This window comes from Dunckerocampus dactyliophorus, chromosome 14 (assembly GCF_027744805.1).
Source record: "Dunckerocampus dactyliophorus isolate RoL2022-P2 chromosome 14, RoL_Ddac_1.1, whole genome shotgun sequence".
Taxonomy (NCBI): Eukaryota; Metazoa; Chordata; class Actinopteri; order Syngnathiformes; family Syngnathidae; genus Dunckerocampus; species Dunckerocampus dactyliophorus.
The window spans coordinates 9221006-9237485 of record NC_072832.1 but is presented as its reverse complement, the minus strand read 5'-3'; the positions used below and the strand labels follow the sequence as shown (position 1 = coordinate 9237485).

Here is a 16480-nt window from a genome sequence, read left to right as displayed (position 1 = left end):
AAATAGAGTTGCCATTTATTGTTCAAGTATTTATCAGTATTACAGTGAACATGAGAGGAAATGTGAATATTTACATTACAAGTCGATTTCGGTGCGCACCCCTGAATTTTCGGCTTGCGCTCCTAAAATTTTAAGTTAGGGGCCACTGTGTTCCTCGTAGAAAAAGTTCTAGGAAGTAGTCTAGAGAGAACGGCTTATGTCTTCAATGTGTTGCATTTTCACAGGCCAAAAGTCAAGGCTTTCACAGTAATTGCACATTTTGTGCCTTTGTAATGCATATGGAGTGGGGGCTAGTTCTTACCCTATGATAAATGCTGAAATGTGAAAGTACTTGAACTTCTTTGAATGAATAAACCAGAGTACAGTTGGACAGTACAGAGACTACGGTAAACGGCCTGCATGGGTAATCAAGGTCAGGTCATCATATAATCAGGGGGACGAGGGAATGGGAATGATTAAGATTGAAAACATGATATTAATGCCTAGATTTGCATATAAAAAATTGAATTCATGGACTTTGAACGGTCTTATTATTAATGCACAACGTATCCTTGTGACAAAGTCTCGATACGCTCGAGTTTGGACTTTGCTAACTTTTAAATAACAAAGTAAATGAGCAAACTTTGGACTGATGTGGATCAATTTGTGACTGAGACAAACAGGAGTTCAATGATTAATTTGTATCTAGACTCACTCGAACACTCACAACAACACCCCAAACCCACCCTGAGGGTTCGTGGTGGATTGGCTCTTTTCAGATTTGCAATTTTTGCATTAATGAGGCAGACATGACAGAAATCAGTTGCAATGTAGCACACAACTCAGAGGAATTGACAGGAGCATGAGAGGTACATCTACAGCTGTCTGCTTGTTGCTATTGATCTATTATGAATGTCAGTTTCCACTTAGGTAGTGATTCATGCTCAGCTGGGGGTTGCACTGTGCCGGCACACGCACTATTATTGTTGTGAATAATGTGGCATTGTATCAGACTTTTCAGGAAAGACCATCTGGATCTGATTCAGTGTGGCGTTAACATGGGTCTTGGCTGGGTAGCAGTAAGCTGTGGCTACACGAAACTAGTAGGTGAGTCGACAGCCCCTTTGAGTCAAATTCACATGCGCATTGATTACAGTAAAGTTCATTTGAACTGAAACCGGTTATTGATTATAAATGGCCAATCCAAGATACATCTTATTACCATATATAAACTCCGCATGTGGGAAAATGTGTGCAGTACCGTAAACACTGGCCATTTTTTTTGCACATTCCCTGTGTTCTGTATTGCTGCTGCTTTTGCTGATATACCTATATATATCGCCCGAAGTCAGCTGGGATAGGCTCCAGCATGCCCCCGCGATATAGAGCTATAGCGGTATAGAAAATGGATGGATGGATGGAATATATATATGTATATATATATATATATATATAAAACATACCAGAGCTCGAGACATCTTCCACTTCCCATAGCAACCTTCCGTCCTTCCGTACTTCACTCTTTCGTAAATGTAAAGTACATAACTCGGTGTCCACTCGGTGTTAGACTTTTGTTCAAATAATCTTATTTTACTCTTTTATACATTAAAAAAAGAGTTGAGTAATTAATCCATGAATATATACCATTGTAATCATCATGGGGTTTGTTTTTCCATGGAATTATGTTCTTCAAAATTTTCATCGGCAGGCGGACACGAAGGTTATGTACTTTTTATTCTTTATATAATGGTGTGTTTTGGAAAACTCCCTTGGATGTTACAGTACATGATGACCTGAATCCATTTTTTCTTTTTTTTTTTTGCTGAGTGAGACCTGAATTAGAGCCACTAATGGCTCACAATTGCACGTCTGCTGCATCACAGACATTGTGAATAATGCATCCTGACATATTCTGAGGTGAGCTTATCCAGCTCAGCAAAACCTTTCGCCTCTTTTAACCCCTATTTTTCAAGTATCAGCTACAAGTCCACTGAAGTCTTATGTTTCTTGACTAATACATTACTTTAGAGCCAGTACGGTGAAGCTGAACTACTGGTCTTCAGCACAGAGCTGCATTTGTCAAAACTGTCTCCCAGACATGGGGGTGGCCACTGGGGTGTCCGCAGAGTGACCAAGGGTGCCTTTTAGCAAGTAAAGATAAATTAGTAGCACAGGAAGTAGGGTATATATTATGAAACGCTAACACTGTGACAGTTCTCACAAAAGCTGACCTGTCACAGAAACAGTGTTTTCCATTCAGACTTTTTGCCACGGTGGTCGAGAGGAACAGTCAGTCACCCTCGCTCTGGAGCGCCATGCAAGCGTTCACCTTCGTAAGGATGATTCTGAGACAGCTCAGAATTCAGAATTACAAGGGAGGTGCTGGTTTATTGATCTTGAGGGAGCTGGGACCACAGTCACCGAGAAAAACATGACTAACACACTTAGCTGTAATGGATCCAGGTCCTGCAGTGCCCTGCAAGGTTCCCCTGCTCAAAAAGGCACACATACAGGCCAGTGAACACCTTGCAGCTGTTCACGTTGGATGGATTGTAAACAGATTTGAAAACAAGCATCAAAATGCAAAAAGAAGAATCAGGGAGCAAACAAATCGAACCAGCAATTTATTGTTCATCGGCTGATTAAAAAGACCCTATAGCCTTAAAAAGCCTGTGCTAGAATAAAAGTACAGGCTTTAAAGTCATTTTCTGTCAGACTTTTGAAAGAGGATTGATATCAGCAACCTTCACGCCATGTGTTCTTTACAAATCACATCATCACGTACTGTATCACACATCAATACGTAATATAGTCACATTGCAAGGGTCAGTTTAAGTATTACTGGTCAGTGAAAGTATTAATCGATTTAGAGGTACGATTGCCAGTTGAGTTGTCTTGGGTATCTGCTGGACATACCTCCTGGCCGTTTGTTTTACAGGCATGTCCAACCTGGAGGTGAACTCAGGGTAGGTTGAAGATGTGCTGGAGAGACTCTCTCTCAGGAATGCCTTATATTCTCCCAGTGTGGCTGGAGGAGCTGGCCTGAGACAAGTATAAGGTCAGGCGTTTCTATATTCAGGCTGATGCCCCTGGAGAGGACAAATGGAAGAAAATGGACCGGAATAGAATGCTTTTGAAATGTCAAATTCTGATTTGCGTTGCTTAAGCATTACAGTTAACCACTGGCCAAGTGACTGTAACAGTCTCAGAGAGCTCCTACTGTATACGCCGGACATGGGCAGACTATGGCCCACGGGCCAGATATGCTCCCTGAAGCTCTTTAATCTTATTTTAGACCTACACCATCAAAGCTGTAGCTGACAATGGGATTTGCAATGCTATTTTTTAAATTATCGGAAGTTTTGAACAGTCAACGTTATTCCAATAGTTTCTGAAGAGAGACTCTGCGCTTTCTAGTGATACACAGGCATTACGGTAATCATAGAGACTACATCACAGCAGCTCTAGGAAGACAAGGCCTTGATAGGAAGCAGAGTGGGTGGGAGATTGTTTACAGAGCAGCTCAAGTCCGTGTGACAGAGCGGGTTATAGAGGCAAGCCGATATGACAAAGTCCTGCAGAAAGTGATATATTATGTTTTTTGTAATATTCATTGTTTTTGTGTTTTTTCAAGTTGTTCGTCGCTTTACTGCTGTTTTTGCTTAATTGCAAAACAATGTCAAGGAGGTCCGTGTGGGAAATAAACAAGGAAGGACGTTGACATACTCTTGATAGATACGTACATTCCGGGTGTCTTATTCGCTAAAAACCTGTAAAATTCCATTTCGATTTTTGAGGCGGTCTGTCATGACGTTTTTAGCATGCAGTAATGCAAAGCAACCTCCAGATGTTTAAAGTGCTCCTCAAAAAAGATACACAAGCACTCACAGCAGATTGTATAACACTTCTACAGCTAAAATAAGACAAGTGATTCCAAGTGGACAATTATAGGTGTGGAATTATACAGTATATTTTAAACGTGGAAACCTTTGTGCCAACACACCTCGAAGGGATTAAATAATTCTTCTTAGAAACACCTGGGAGTCCCCCAGGAAGAGCTAGAATATTTCCTGAGCAGAGGGATGCCTTGGTTATCATACCGAGTCTGCCACTGAGACTTCATTTTACATACAGTTAAGCCTTAAATTATTCATACACCAACCACATTTTGCATTAAAGTGAATTTCTCTTTGTTGAATGGATATCTTCTGGCTAGAAACGATTCAAGAAAGTGGCAATAGACTTTAAGAAGCTGTGGTAGAGATTGCGAGGAAATAATAATACAAATCTTAGATATTTTTTTTACATTTAGAAAATGATTCAGTAAAATTAATATATCTTTTCAGACAATTTTGAGGAAACAATCTTTTGCATTATTGTAAAACATCCTGGAAACAGGGGTGCCGTAATGGGGGGGAAAGTAAGGACAATTCCAATAGGTAATTATTAAAAAATCAAAAGGAGAGGGCCAATGTGGTGTTTTTTTTATGGGGCCCAGAATTCCTGGCGACACTCCTGCCTGGAAACGTCTGATATTTGAGACACAGTTCTTTGTTTTCTTTGTTTCTGCCGCTGCCCGACTCACATTTTGTAAAACCACTGCTGTAGAGCATTCCAAACTATACATTTACAACATTAGGATGAATGATTTTGGACATGGATTTTAAAAAATATATTACTTCACATAAATTCATACAGTTTTGTGATTGTCCAAAAAAATAATTTTGGCTCACAATTTGGTGTAAGCAGTACTCAATACTTGAGGGTAAGTGATAGAAAAGAGACGGCTAGATGGACAATGTCAGTATTATAACCCTTTATTGTCACTGGAATACATAAACAGCACATCTTGTTTACTCCCATTCAACAAAGAGTCTCTATCAGTGAAAAATAAACAAAAAAAAACAGCAACAATGTACACCACTGCTAGCTAGCCTCTTCATTTTCTTCACAGACACATTTCACATAGCTGCAAGTCCTTTACTGTACGTAAAGTATAGAATGATCAAACACACAGCTCGGTTGAGCTGACAAGGCAAGACATGCGTTTTTATAAAAAAAAAAAACCAAAACTTTCTTTTATCACAAATTGAACTAGCATGCCATGAACAGTTTCCTAAATCTTACATAAATTTTTTTTCTGCAGACATTTATTATTTTTAACAGATAACTCAGTGACCTTCAATTACCTTATATCCTTTGAGTCTTTGACGTAGTGAAGTTGTGTGAAAGAAAATGTCACGTTATCACTTTCTGTACGACAGTACACTTGAAATTCCAACTTTCTATGCATTGTTTGAACAAACGTGCCATGAATTCCGGTGTATGAGAACTAATACTACTTCAGAACTACTACTAATTGTTTAAATACTGTGCCGCTCGTGAGTCAATGAGGAATCTGTAGCTCTTTCTTTCACAAGCACAAACTAGTGCACTCAGAAGAAGCTATTATAGGTTATTATATATAACAGTATAACAACATAACAGTCATGGTGTCATCTTACTAAAAAACTTTCCTAAGAACACTAAACTCATCACACAGCAACTTAACACTCAAAAGGTATACTTGAGAAATATACAAACATGTACCAATACTAGTTTGAAATAAAACTTTTAAAGTTTTCCCATAATGCATTGCGTCTGAGCAAAGCATTCATTGGGGTGCTGTAATGACGTCAGCCTCCCTCTGGGTTCTAAGCGCCGGGCTATTCTGGCTCCCACTGGTGGACAGAGGCAACATCGCAGCGTCATCCAATCCATTTTCTATGCTGCTTATCCTCCAGGGAAATGCTTTGCTCAAATGAATGCATTAGGGGAAAAGTGTTAAGTTGCATTAGTGTTAAGTTGCTGTGTGATGAGTTTAATGTTTTTTTGTAAGATGACACTCTGAGTCAGATTGTTATATTGAGTAATGACCTGCAATTTCCAATGAGTTGACAAGGTCGTTGTGAGTCATGATTGGCTCCTGTCAAATAAAGAGCTGCCTCACGGACTTGTGCATGCCACAACATGCAATTTTATGATGTGGACACGTGCGGCTTATACACCGGCGCGGCTTATGTATGCACAAATCTTTTTTTTCCTCTAAATTTAGTGGGTGTGGCTTATACACTGGAACTATCTGATTAAATCTTATCTGTATGTATGAGTGGAACTGAATTAAAACTAAAACATGAACTAAAACATGAAAACATGAAAACATGAAGTGACGTTCCTTCAAATCAGAGAACCCAAATGATGAAATACAAATATCAGGTCACCAAATCTGTTAAAGATATAGATTTTTGCTCACAAACATCCCAATTCTTTGATCTGATTTGAAAGTGCACAGTTTCAGACTTCTTTGTCTGCCAACTTTCTCATCTCTCGCACCAGTTTAAGATTCAGTACCATCACACACCTACAAAAGCACTCAAAACAGTTCTGAGGTAAAGCAATTGAGGCTGAATGATGAGTTTCAAAGTAATCTGAATGCAGAAGGTACCCTCTTCCATTCTTGTGCCAGAGGCCAAATCACTTCCAGAATTCGACAGTTTTTGCCAGTGGAGGACGACAAACTTCACCAGTTGTGTAACACACAGAGAAAACAATTAAATTACCAAAGAAACTTCTTAGCACGCCTAATTTTGTTTTATTATTTTCCTGAATCTTCCTTTGTAGTGCAAATAGCTTTGCCGTCCCATCCAGCTTGATGTACGGTGGCAGACAGGGACAATGCGCAGCAACGTCTCTACAGAACTCCGAAATGAATCAAAACCAAAAACACACAAACACACACAATGAGAAATTAAACATACATAAAGAGAAATGCTGCAAGTTCAGGGAACAAAATGGAAGTTAGCCAGGCTACAAGGGGCGCCAGACCTGAGGGATATCCTTTTTTAAATACTTAAGAGGTAACAGTATTATAGAGCAACAAATTTTTACGGCCACAAACACATAAAGAAAAATTTACCTTTTCATTCCGCCAACTTTCTTCTGTATGATGGACGGGCCACATTGAGAAAAAAAAAAATCTGAGATTTTGAGAATAAATTTTGCTGAATAAAGAGAATATAGTCATGGATTTGCCAGAAAAACTTCTAATACCGTAAATTCCGGTGTATAAGCCGCACCCACAAAATTTCGAGGAAGAAACAAATTTGTTCTTACATACGCCGCATCACTGTATTAGGGGCGGGAATCTCTGGCCACCTCACGATTCGATGCCTACAATGCGATGATAAAACAATAATCGATGCATCTTGATGCATCTTTTCGTGATCAATAGTTTGCCAATTTTTTCCTCCACCCCTACAGTGTATAAGCCGCACGTGTCCAAGTCATAAAGTGGCATATTGTGGCGCGCACAAGTCCGTCAGGACCAGTTAGCGCTTTATTTGCCAATTTGCCAATCAAGAGCAATGAGAAAACTCATGACGAGCTTGTCAACCCATTGGAAACTGCAGGTGGTCATTACTCAATATAACAGTTTGACTCATGGTTTCATCTTACAAACAACATTATAGTCATCAGACAGCAACTAACACTCAAATGTTCTACCTGAGAAATATAAAAACATGTATCAATACGAGTTTAATTTGAAAAAAAAACAAACAAACATTTTAAAGTGTTCCCACAATGCATTACGTTTGAGAAAACCATTTCATTGGAGGAGCATAGAAAGCATAGAAAAGCTGCAATGTTGGTTCTGTCCACCACAGCCCAAAGCAAAAAGAGGGAAGCTGACGTCATTGCAGCGCCCCAATGAATGCGTTGCTCAGACGAATGCCTTATGTGGAAACTTTAAAATATTTTGACATATTTGTATATTTGCATTTACGCCGTTTGAGTATTAAGTTGCTGTGTGATGAATTTAGTGCTGTTAGTAGTAGTAAAGTGTTCTTTGAAAGATGACACGGTGACTCTGACTGTTACGTTGTGATACTGGTATATATGCTGACCTCGAATGACTTCCAATGGGTTGATAAGGTAGTGTGAGTGCACTGATAGCTCGTGATTGGCTACTGCCAAATAAAGAGCTATCGTTTCCTCAGTAAGTGGTCAACTCAGGACTCATAATATAATGAGTTTTTTCTCATACATTTACAAGAATAAAGTTGCATATTTATGAGAAAAAAACTCATAATATTACTATTACTATTGCAACAACACATGGTATTGCAATAGTATTGCAACAACACATCATTAGTAGGGTAAAACTAACCTGTCTCTCAACGACCTAAACCCAACTCAAGTTCCCTATTAGTGGGTGAACAATCCAACTTGGTGGATTCTGCTTCACAATTCTGAGTTCTTTCTCGCAAATTTCCGACTTTATTTTCAAAATCAAGATTTTTGTTTTCTCAACGTGGCCCCAATACTCCGTCGTACTTCTGGGCATCCCTCTCATGTTTTTTTTTCTTTAAGACGGATACCCCTCAGGTCTGGTGTTTTGCAGCATTTTTCTTTTCCATTTGTTTGCGATCCTACAACATTTGTGTGATTGCAGCATTTGTAATGAGCAGATTTTCCCGTTGCATGTGTTTTATGGCGGGCCGCACCTTGTGGCCTAGTAGCGTGTTGGCCACACAGTCGGGAGATCTGTAGGATCTGGGTTCAAATCTCTGTGTGGAGTTTGCATGTTCTCCCCGTGTGTGCGTGGGTTTTCTCCAGGTACTCCCTTTTTCTCCCACATTCCAAAAACATGCATGTTAGGTGAATTGACCAGTCTAGATTGTCCATGGGTATGAATGCTTGTTTGTCTATATGTGCCCTGCCATTGACTGGCGACCAGTCCAGGGTGTACCCCGCCTCTCGCCCAAAGTCAGCTGGGACAGGGTCCAGCATACCCGTGACCCGAGTAAGGATAAGCGGCATAGAAGATGGATGGATGTGTTTTATGGCGTTTGTGTGTGTTTTTGGTTTTGGATCAGTTCTGTGTTTGGAGCGTTTGGACGTTGCTGCTTGTTTGCTCCTGTCAGCCACCGAAATGTTGGTTTGGTGAAATGCTTTAATTGTGCCTTTTCATTATCGTGTCACGAGACGCATAAAAACAAAAACAACATTTCGACAGATAATTGGTGTCGCTTTTTTTTAAAAAGAGTGTCCTGAATAAAGAGTTAATATTATGAATAACAATAACTGAAAATACAGTGGAACCGGAAAAGTAAAAAACAATTCATTCCATGATGCTGGTTGACTTCCAAGCTGTTCTAATTTCAATAAAGCAATAAAACCTTGTTGTACGGCCATCTGTCTGTCAGGCAATATACAGTAAGATCACATCTTGAACAGTAAAAATGAGAAATGTAAAAAAATCCATTATTTGGCAAGCTGGTCTGGTCATTTTGAAACTTGTGATTCGCTCTCATGCTTTCTCGTCAATATTTACATTAACATTGGCTTGGTAAAATCTATTTACGTATGTGCACTCGACAAAAATATGTATGCAACACTTCAGTTTTAGCTGCCATGTTTCATGAGCTGAACTCAAACATCTAAAACCTTTTCCATGTACACAAAAGGCCTATTTTTTTTTTTAAATATTGTTCACTAATGTTTCTAAATTGTGTTAAGGAGCCCTTCTCCTTTGGCCTTTTATTGTGGCCAGCAGGGATGTCACAAGACACGAGACGGGACGATACACAAGATTTGGCCTACGAGAACGACATGACACACTATTTTAACATTGCTTATACATGACAATATATAGCAATCTACTAATTCAATTTCTATGTTATACTCTTCTGCACGCCGTTGATACCATTGTTCTATGGAACAAAGGCGCCAAGGTGCTGAAACCAATGCACAGAAAGAACTCTCTTCCTGAAAACAGACACGCATGCACATGTCAATATATACTGAGGCCGGCAAAATTATAAAGTTAATTTGCTGTTGATTTATTAATTAGTTATTTATTGTTATTGTCCCAGGCCTAGTGCCGAGACAAGATTTTTTTGTTTCTGAATGAGAAATCTTGTCACGTTTTAATCTTGCAAGAAGATCTCGTGACACAAAACCTTGTGACACCCCTAGTGGCCATCCTAAGGCAATGTGTAATAACCATGCTGTCTAATCAGCATATGGTGGATAAGGAGGATGTATTATCTCAGAAAATGAGAAGTGCTCTCGGACAAAGATTTAGACAGATGTGAGAGAAATATGCCTTTTGTGTGCATAGAAACAAATTTGGATCAGAAAAAAAATCCGATATGACAATTCAAGGTCCAATTCTGGTTCTATGGTTATCATCACCATTTTCTTCCCCAGCACCCATGAATGGTTACTTCAGAAAAAACAAAAAAAAACCCCATGAAAACACATGTAGAGTTGATCCTTTTGAAGTCTTTCTGACGTCACGCAATAAGATATTTTTATGCAATATTTGAGGTGTATTTTTTCCACAAATATTGGTTAAACTCCAAACTGTACCACTATTGCCGTTTGACTTTGGAGGTTCCTCTGTAAGTGGGGGTTGCAGGTTAGGTATGTTCTCTCACGAGTGCCTGATTGTGTATTTATTGGTGTGGTTGCAGCCAATATGCTGATTTTGCAGTGCTTGGCCAATCCTTGGGGTTTTTATACTATCGCGGTGATGCCCTCATTAAACACAAGTAGCAGTGACTTCCCCTTAATGAGGATTCATGCTGGAGTTTTTGTTAAACAAACCTCCATCCTGCCATCCCCACCTGCCTCTTATTGATTTCATTTGCTCTGATCACATGTCCAAGAAGAATGCAATGTCAAGTCGGATATTTGGGGCTGTAGGTGTGACAGTTAGATATGAGATTGCAATTTAAAATGAAAAAAACGCAGGTGCAGGAGATGGAGAAAGAAATGGAACCCTGACAGTGTGTTGGAGTAGTAGACTGAAGTTACATATTAATATAGTGCTACACGTGGACCACCGCTTCTCAGAGTTTATTGGTTTACATTCATCATTGTGTTGCTATGGTGATGCAAGAAATATTGAGGTCTCATAATTCAGACTAGATTTCTAATTTCACACCACACACTACATCTGCCTGCCCAAGTAGCATCGATGGTTAAAAGTAAGTCCATATTTTTTTTAACACGCTTGCAGTACAGCAGATGCTACTATCTCATCGGGGACATACAACGAAAAAAATATGGAGTGTTGGTTGTGATGTCAAAGAGCTTTGAGTTTATAGACATTCATTTAGAGTTTGTCTGGAGTGTTAAACACGTGATATCAGGTGGTCATCTTCTCTTCCAGATCAGTGACAAATATACGGTGACGACAGGGGCCAAAAGCACAGTCCCTTCTTTTTGGCACTAGAGCAGTCGTTCCCAATCAGGAACCAACCCACCAAACAGTACAGTTCGCACAGCTGCACTGTGGAGGGCCGGAGGGACCTGAAGTGGGTGGTTAGGGAGGCGGAAAAGACTATAACGCCTTTTGCGCGTACATTGGGCTTAAACTTTGTGGATTATGTTGCGTTTTCCTACACATTTTTAGTATAAAAGGTGATGGGTATAATTAAGAACTGACAAGTAGCAATCACAGTACTTTAACTGTATGTCACATGCATGTGCGCGCAGACCAGCGATTCTCAAGGGGTGGGTCGCGATGTGGGGTCGTTTTCAAGTGGGTTGCGGGTTTTTGCCTGGGCAATAAACCAAAACAATGTAATGACGTCCGTTCTTGCCTGTGCTATTCGCCTGTGTAACCGTTTCAAACAGTCCCTTTAAATATTGGAGAGGTTTGAGTTTAAAATTTTCCACAATTGTGGTCGCCGCTTGTCATTGAGGGCTGATGGATACTGTATTCATCATTTACGAAGTGAACAGGTGTTTAACAAGGGACATCAATGGTAGTCAGGAATCAAATGAGGCTCGTTTCTTAGTGTCTAGAAAGTCTAACTTGTTTCTTTCGTCAAAGAGTGACATGCCGACCCTCACTTCCATCTCAAGTGCAAAGCACTTTTTCTTTATTGAATGACTATAATACTTAAACTTACCTATACATAATATTATTTTACTAAGGGTGTACCCACAGTAGGCAATCTGTAGTGTGTTCAACAGCGATGGGTCGTTCTTAGAGCCGGCTCTTTGAAGTCCACGACGGTAGCTGGTTCTTTGAAGTCAACGAGTTCTTGTTTTCTTTGTTGTCGTCTTTTTTCTGTTAAAGTGTTAACGTGACTGGCCAAAATGTGTGGTGCTGTATGTGTCGACACAAAACAAAAATGGGAGGCGGGAGGCTTATGCACACAAGCAAGCTGGAAAGGTGAGATAAATGCAGGAAAACAAAAGCTGAGAAAAAACTGCTGCCTGGATGCTGCTTTTTTATATTTTGTTGTGTTGTGTTTAGTTGATGTTGTGTTGTTTCACAGAGGAACCTTGGTTAGCATCATGAATTCCCCATAAGAAATAATATGCATCCAATTAATCCATTAAAGAAAGCCAAAAATGTTAACAAAAAAAATGTTTTTTATAGTTTTGCGATTAGGGATGTCCCGATTCGATCTTCACAATCGGAATCGGCTGCCTAACCACTGTATTTTGAAACTCGGATAATATCGGCTTCCGCCACAAGATCGGGCCGATCCGGTTGCCGTATAACGTCCGTAACTCTGCGTCACACTCCAGCATGGTAGATGCAGTAATGCGCCTCAAAGCTGGTTGCCACTCGACTCCCACCACCCGCAAGAAAAAGAACATGTAACACGGGCGGTGAAGTTAGTTTCACATTGGACGTTGGCTATTCGGCTCCGTAGCTACAGCGGGGAGCTCGCACGGGAAGTTCTGGTTGTTTATACTCGGGATTGTCAATAAATTACTATAGCGCTGAAAATGTATGATTATTTAAAAAAAAAGGAATCGGGATGGGATCGGTAAGACTATAAAAAAAATAGGCTCGGGACGTCCCTATTCGAAATTATTTGCAAATTTTTTCCCAAAAACATGCTAACCGGAGCGGACGCTAAGTGAGGTTCCACTGTAGTTGGAAATTTACAAATTAACACTCACAATCAGACTGGACCTTTTTGTCTAATTGAGATGGGTCTTTTTTGTATTCATTTTGCATGTATTTTCGTTAAGAAATCAATTCCAAATCCAAAATAAAAAATCTGAGGAGCCATTTGGGAGCCGGAAGAGCCAGCTCTTTTTAGTGAGCTGAGCCAAAAGAGGCAGTTCTCTAAAAAGAGGTCCAAGCACAGTACGTGTGTGGCACCAGCTACCGTGAGTATGGCCTTATCCATGTTTTCTAATTGTTACACAGACTGTTAACCAATTATTATGTCAAATGAAATGAAATGTAATGATGACTATGTATGCATTAATAACACTTATAAATTAATCTATTGCTCAAATTTAGTGTAAATTGGACCTTAGTCTTCAAATGTGATTCGAGGGCCCGCAAGAACAAATTACTGCACTGTAGTGACACATCGACCACTCCAAATGTCTATCATGAGATAGATTACATGCAAGCAACATTCTGTACATACAGTATAGCACCATAAGCCCCAAAAACATGAGCACACGCACCCGGTCAGGACTACCACCTTTCAATAAGGCAAAACACCTTCAAGTGTTTACAACTAATGCCAGCTGCTTCAGATTACTCCTTGACTGATACATTTCGGACTTTAACAACAACTTTAACAACAGATAATGTCCAATATCAGTTCCTCAGATGTTCAAAGAATGTATGTTCTTCCTTGTATTATACTTACATACAGACCTTCACAGCTGCTAAGCAAGAATAGTATAAAACACCCAAAGGAGAAAGTAGCGAACACCGAGACGGTATATACCAAGATGGAGGAGGGGTGTGTGGCTTACTGTCCTCTGGAATGTACACAGGAGCCATGGAGTCAGTCAGTGGGAATGTGGAGGGGAGCTCGCTGGTTTGGTGAGGTCGGTCTCGGTGGTGGCCACTAGTCATAGCGGTGCTTCGGTCAAGCCCTCTACAGGGAGGGTGGTGGCATTTTCAATGGGCCGCTGATCCTCCTGGGGATGCGGGGGGGCGTGAGCGGTGGCAGTCAGGCTGGCGTAGGCGAGGTGACAGTCCGTGTGCAGAAAGGGGGGGTAGTGCTGGCGATAGCTGATGTATGCAAACAGCAGCCCGATCACTCCTCCAACAAAGGCATCTGCATGGTCACAGAAGGGTATATATTTCAAAGTATGCCTCCATACGTACTTGCAGCCTAACTCGGGGAAACTCAGTCACACCTGCCACGAAGGGAACAATTAATTAAGTGCAGCAGAAGGTGGTATACAGCCTCAGTGTGCACATCCTTTATGGCTGTCACATTTAACAGCTGATTAAAATAAATGGAAAGGCAGAGAACATTTCGCAAGGGCTTCTTTTGCATTAAACTGTTTCATGTAATTACTGGCATCTTAAAGAATAAAAAATAATATCCTCCAAGGATGGTGAATATAAAAGCAACTTGGACTCGGAGATGGTGAAAACATAAACGGTCGTCTTATAGCTTCGGCACCTGAAGGAGACTTTCATTATTTAAACCAAGTTTAAATAAATGTACCAGGTCTCACTGACCTCATATTTTCTACTTCTGGTTGAAATGAAATATAAGATCGATTCCCACGTATATATAAGTACCTGAGTGTGCTCTGTGAATGTTTCATCAGCTCCTGTCGAATAAGTTCAATAGGATGACATATGATGCAATAAATGAGTACGATGGCCTCATAGTGACAGCGATGGGAGGATCACATAAACAGTGCAAAGGGATGGACTGTTAGTATTTATCAAGCATACCCTGGCTGCCTGGGTAATGGTGTTTCCCAGCTTTTGTTTACACTGAGTGCAGATCGAGGCCCCCGCAGGTTTAATGCAGTGTATGTGTGGACACACAGCTCAGAGAAAAACGGGACAAAATGTGGAGAAAAGGCAATAATGGTGCTCACCGTGGACACGGTGTGTTTTGATGTTAAACGTTTGCCTTCAATTTATTTCATGAGGTTGATTTGTGTTCTGTGGCACAGTAAGTCCTCAAAAAGTTGCGCATTCCGAGTTTATCGAGAGTGGCAAAGGGTACAGTATCTCACAAGGTGAGTACACTGCTCACATTGTTATGACAGTATGTCTTCCCAAGGGACAACATTATAGAAATGGAAACTCGGCTATACTTTAGAGCAGTCGGTGTACAGCTTGTATTGCGGTATAGTAATCCCTCCCATTTTGCCTGTTGCTTGGCTGGATGGACTTGAGGCGACGTCGCCACCCGTGTGTGGAGTCCATTATACTGTATTTCAGTGGTTCCCAAACCTTTTAAAGTCGCGTACCCCTTCAGACATTTGACTTGAAGCCATGTACCCCCTACTTCTGCACACTTAAAAAACATCAACCATTCATTCAATTGAAATACATGAGTAACTGGTTAATTCATTTTATAGTAAGTAATACTGGTTCAAAAATGTGTATTGTGCATGATCACATTTATTTCAGCCGGATGTTGGGATCCTTCCCTTTGAATGGGTTGAACTTCACGTTTGTCCACTTGCAATCGCTATGATTTAAATCTGCATATTAATTTCATACCAAACAGCAATAATCGAGGATTGGAACACCAATATAAGTTAAACCTTCAAGATTAAACACTCTCAGTGTACAGCATAATCATCAGACTTACTTACTTGTTCATATAACCGCCACAGAGCAATGAAGAACTCTCTTTCTTTCTTTTTGCAATGACGGTGCGCTCAGGTGCGCTCGTAATTGTGAGAGTTCGGCGCTAATGGTTTTTCGTTTTTATTCACGTACCCTCAATCACAATTGTCGCACCCCTGGGGGTACGCGTACCCCATTTTGGGAACCTAGGCTGTATTTTTATTTTAGTGTTATGCTTGAAAATGCTTAATTTCGGTCACAAATACATCAAATTTGCTTAAATATGCATATTTTTGACTAACATTAGGCCATAGAAACCCACAAAACAGCTGTCATTTATTAATAAATTAATATTTTAAGAAATGCTATAGAGTGAGGCCGCGATGTTCACAAAGTGGCGACGGACGACTGCATATACAGTGATGGCACCCTGAACCTAATATTTTGTTGCACAAACCTTTGCAGCAATTACTGCAATCAGGCGCGTCCTGTAACTCTCACTGACACTCTGGTACCCGACGACGGGTATTCTGACAACACTTTTCATGAGCGAACTGCTCCAGCTCTCTCAGGTTTGGTGGGTGCCTTCTCCAGACTGCATGTTTCAGTTCTTTCCACGTATGTTCAATTGGACTTAAATCAGGGCTCGTGGAAGGCCCCTTCAGAATAGTCCACTGTTTGACCCTTAGCTGTTGTGTGTTGGTTGTGTGTTTTTGGTCATTTGTCCTGTTGGAGGACCCATGACCTGAGGCTGAGAACAAGCTTTCTCACAGTGGGCAACAAATCTCTCTCCACATTGCCTTGATCGTCTTGAGATTCCATTCCCTCTGCGCAAATTAATGATGCAGCAAAGCATCGGCAAGCCTTTGAACATGACTGAGTCTCCTCTTTGTGCCACCGTAGGTAAGATGGTCT

At 40.5% G+C, this 16480-nt stretch overlaps 1 protein-coding gene across 2 annotated transcripts in view; it reads right to left on the bottom strand.

The window, feature by feature from the left end:
* Positions 1 to 4780: 4780 nt before the first annotated feature.
* plpp4 (phospholipid phosphatase 4) overlaps positions 4781 to 16480 on the bottom strand; it is a 70402-nt gene continuing 58702 nt past the window's right edge. For both annotated transcript variants that reach the window (XM_054798470.1, XM_054798471.1), the window contains exon 7: positions 4781 to 14078. In XM_054798470.1, coding sequence (XP_054654445.1) covers positions 13870 to 14078 — 209 coding nt within the window. In that variant the 3' untranslated portion in view covers positions 4781 to 13869. The remainder of the gene's footprint in view (positions 14079 to 16480) is intronic.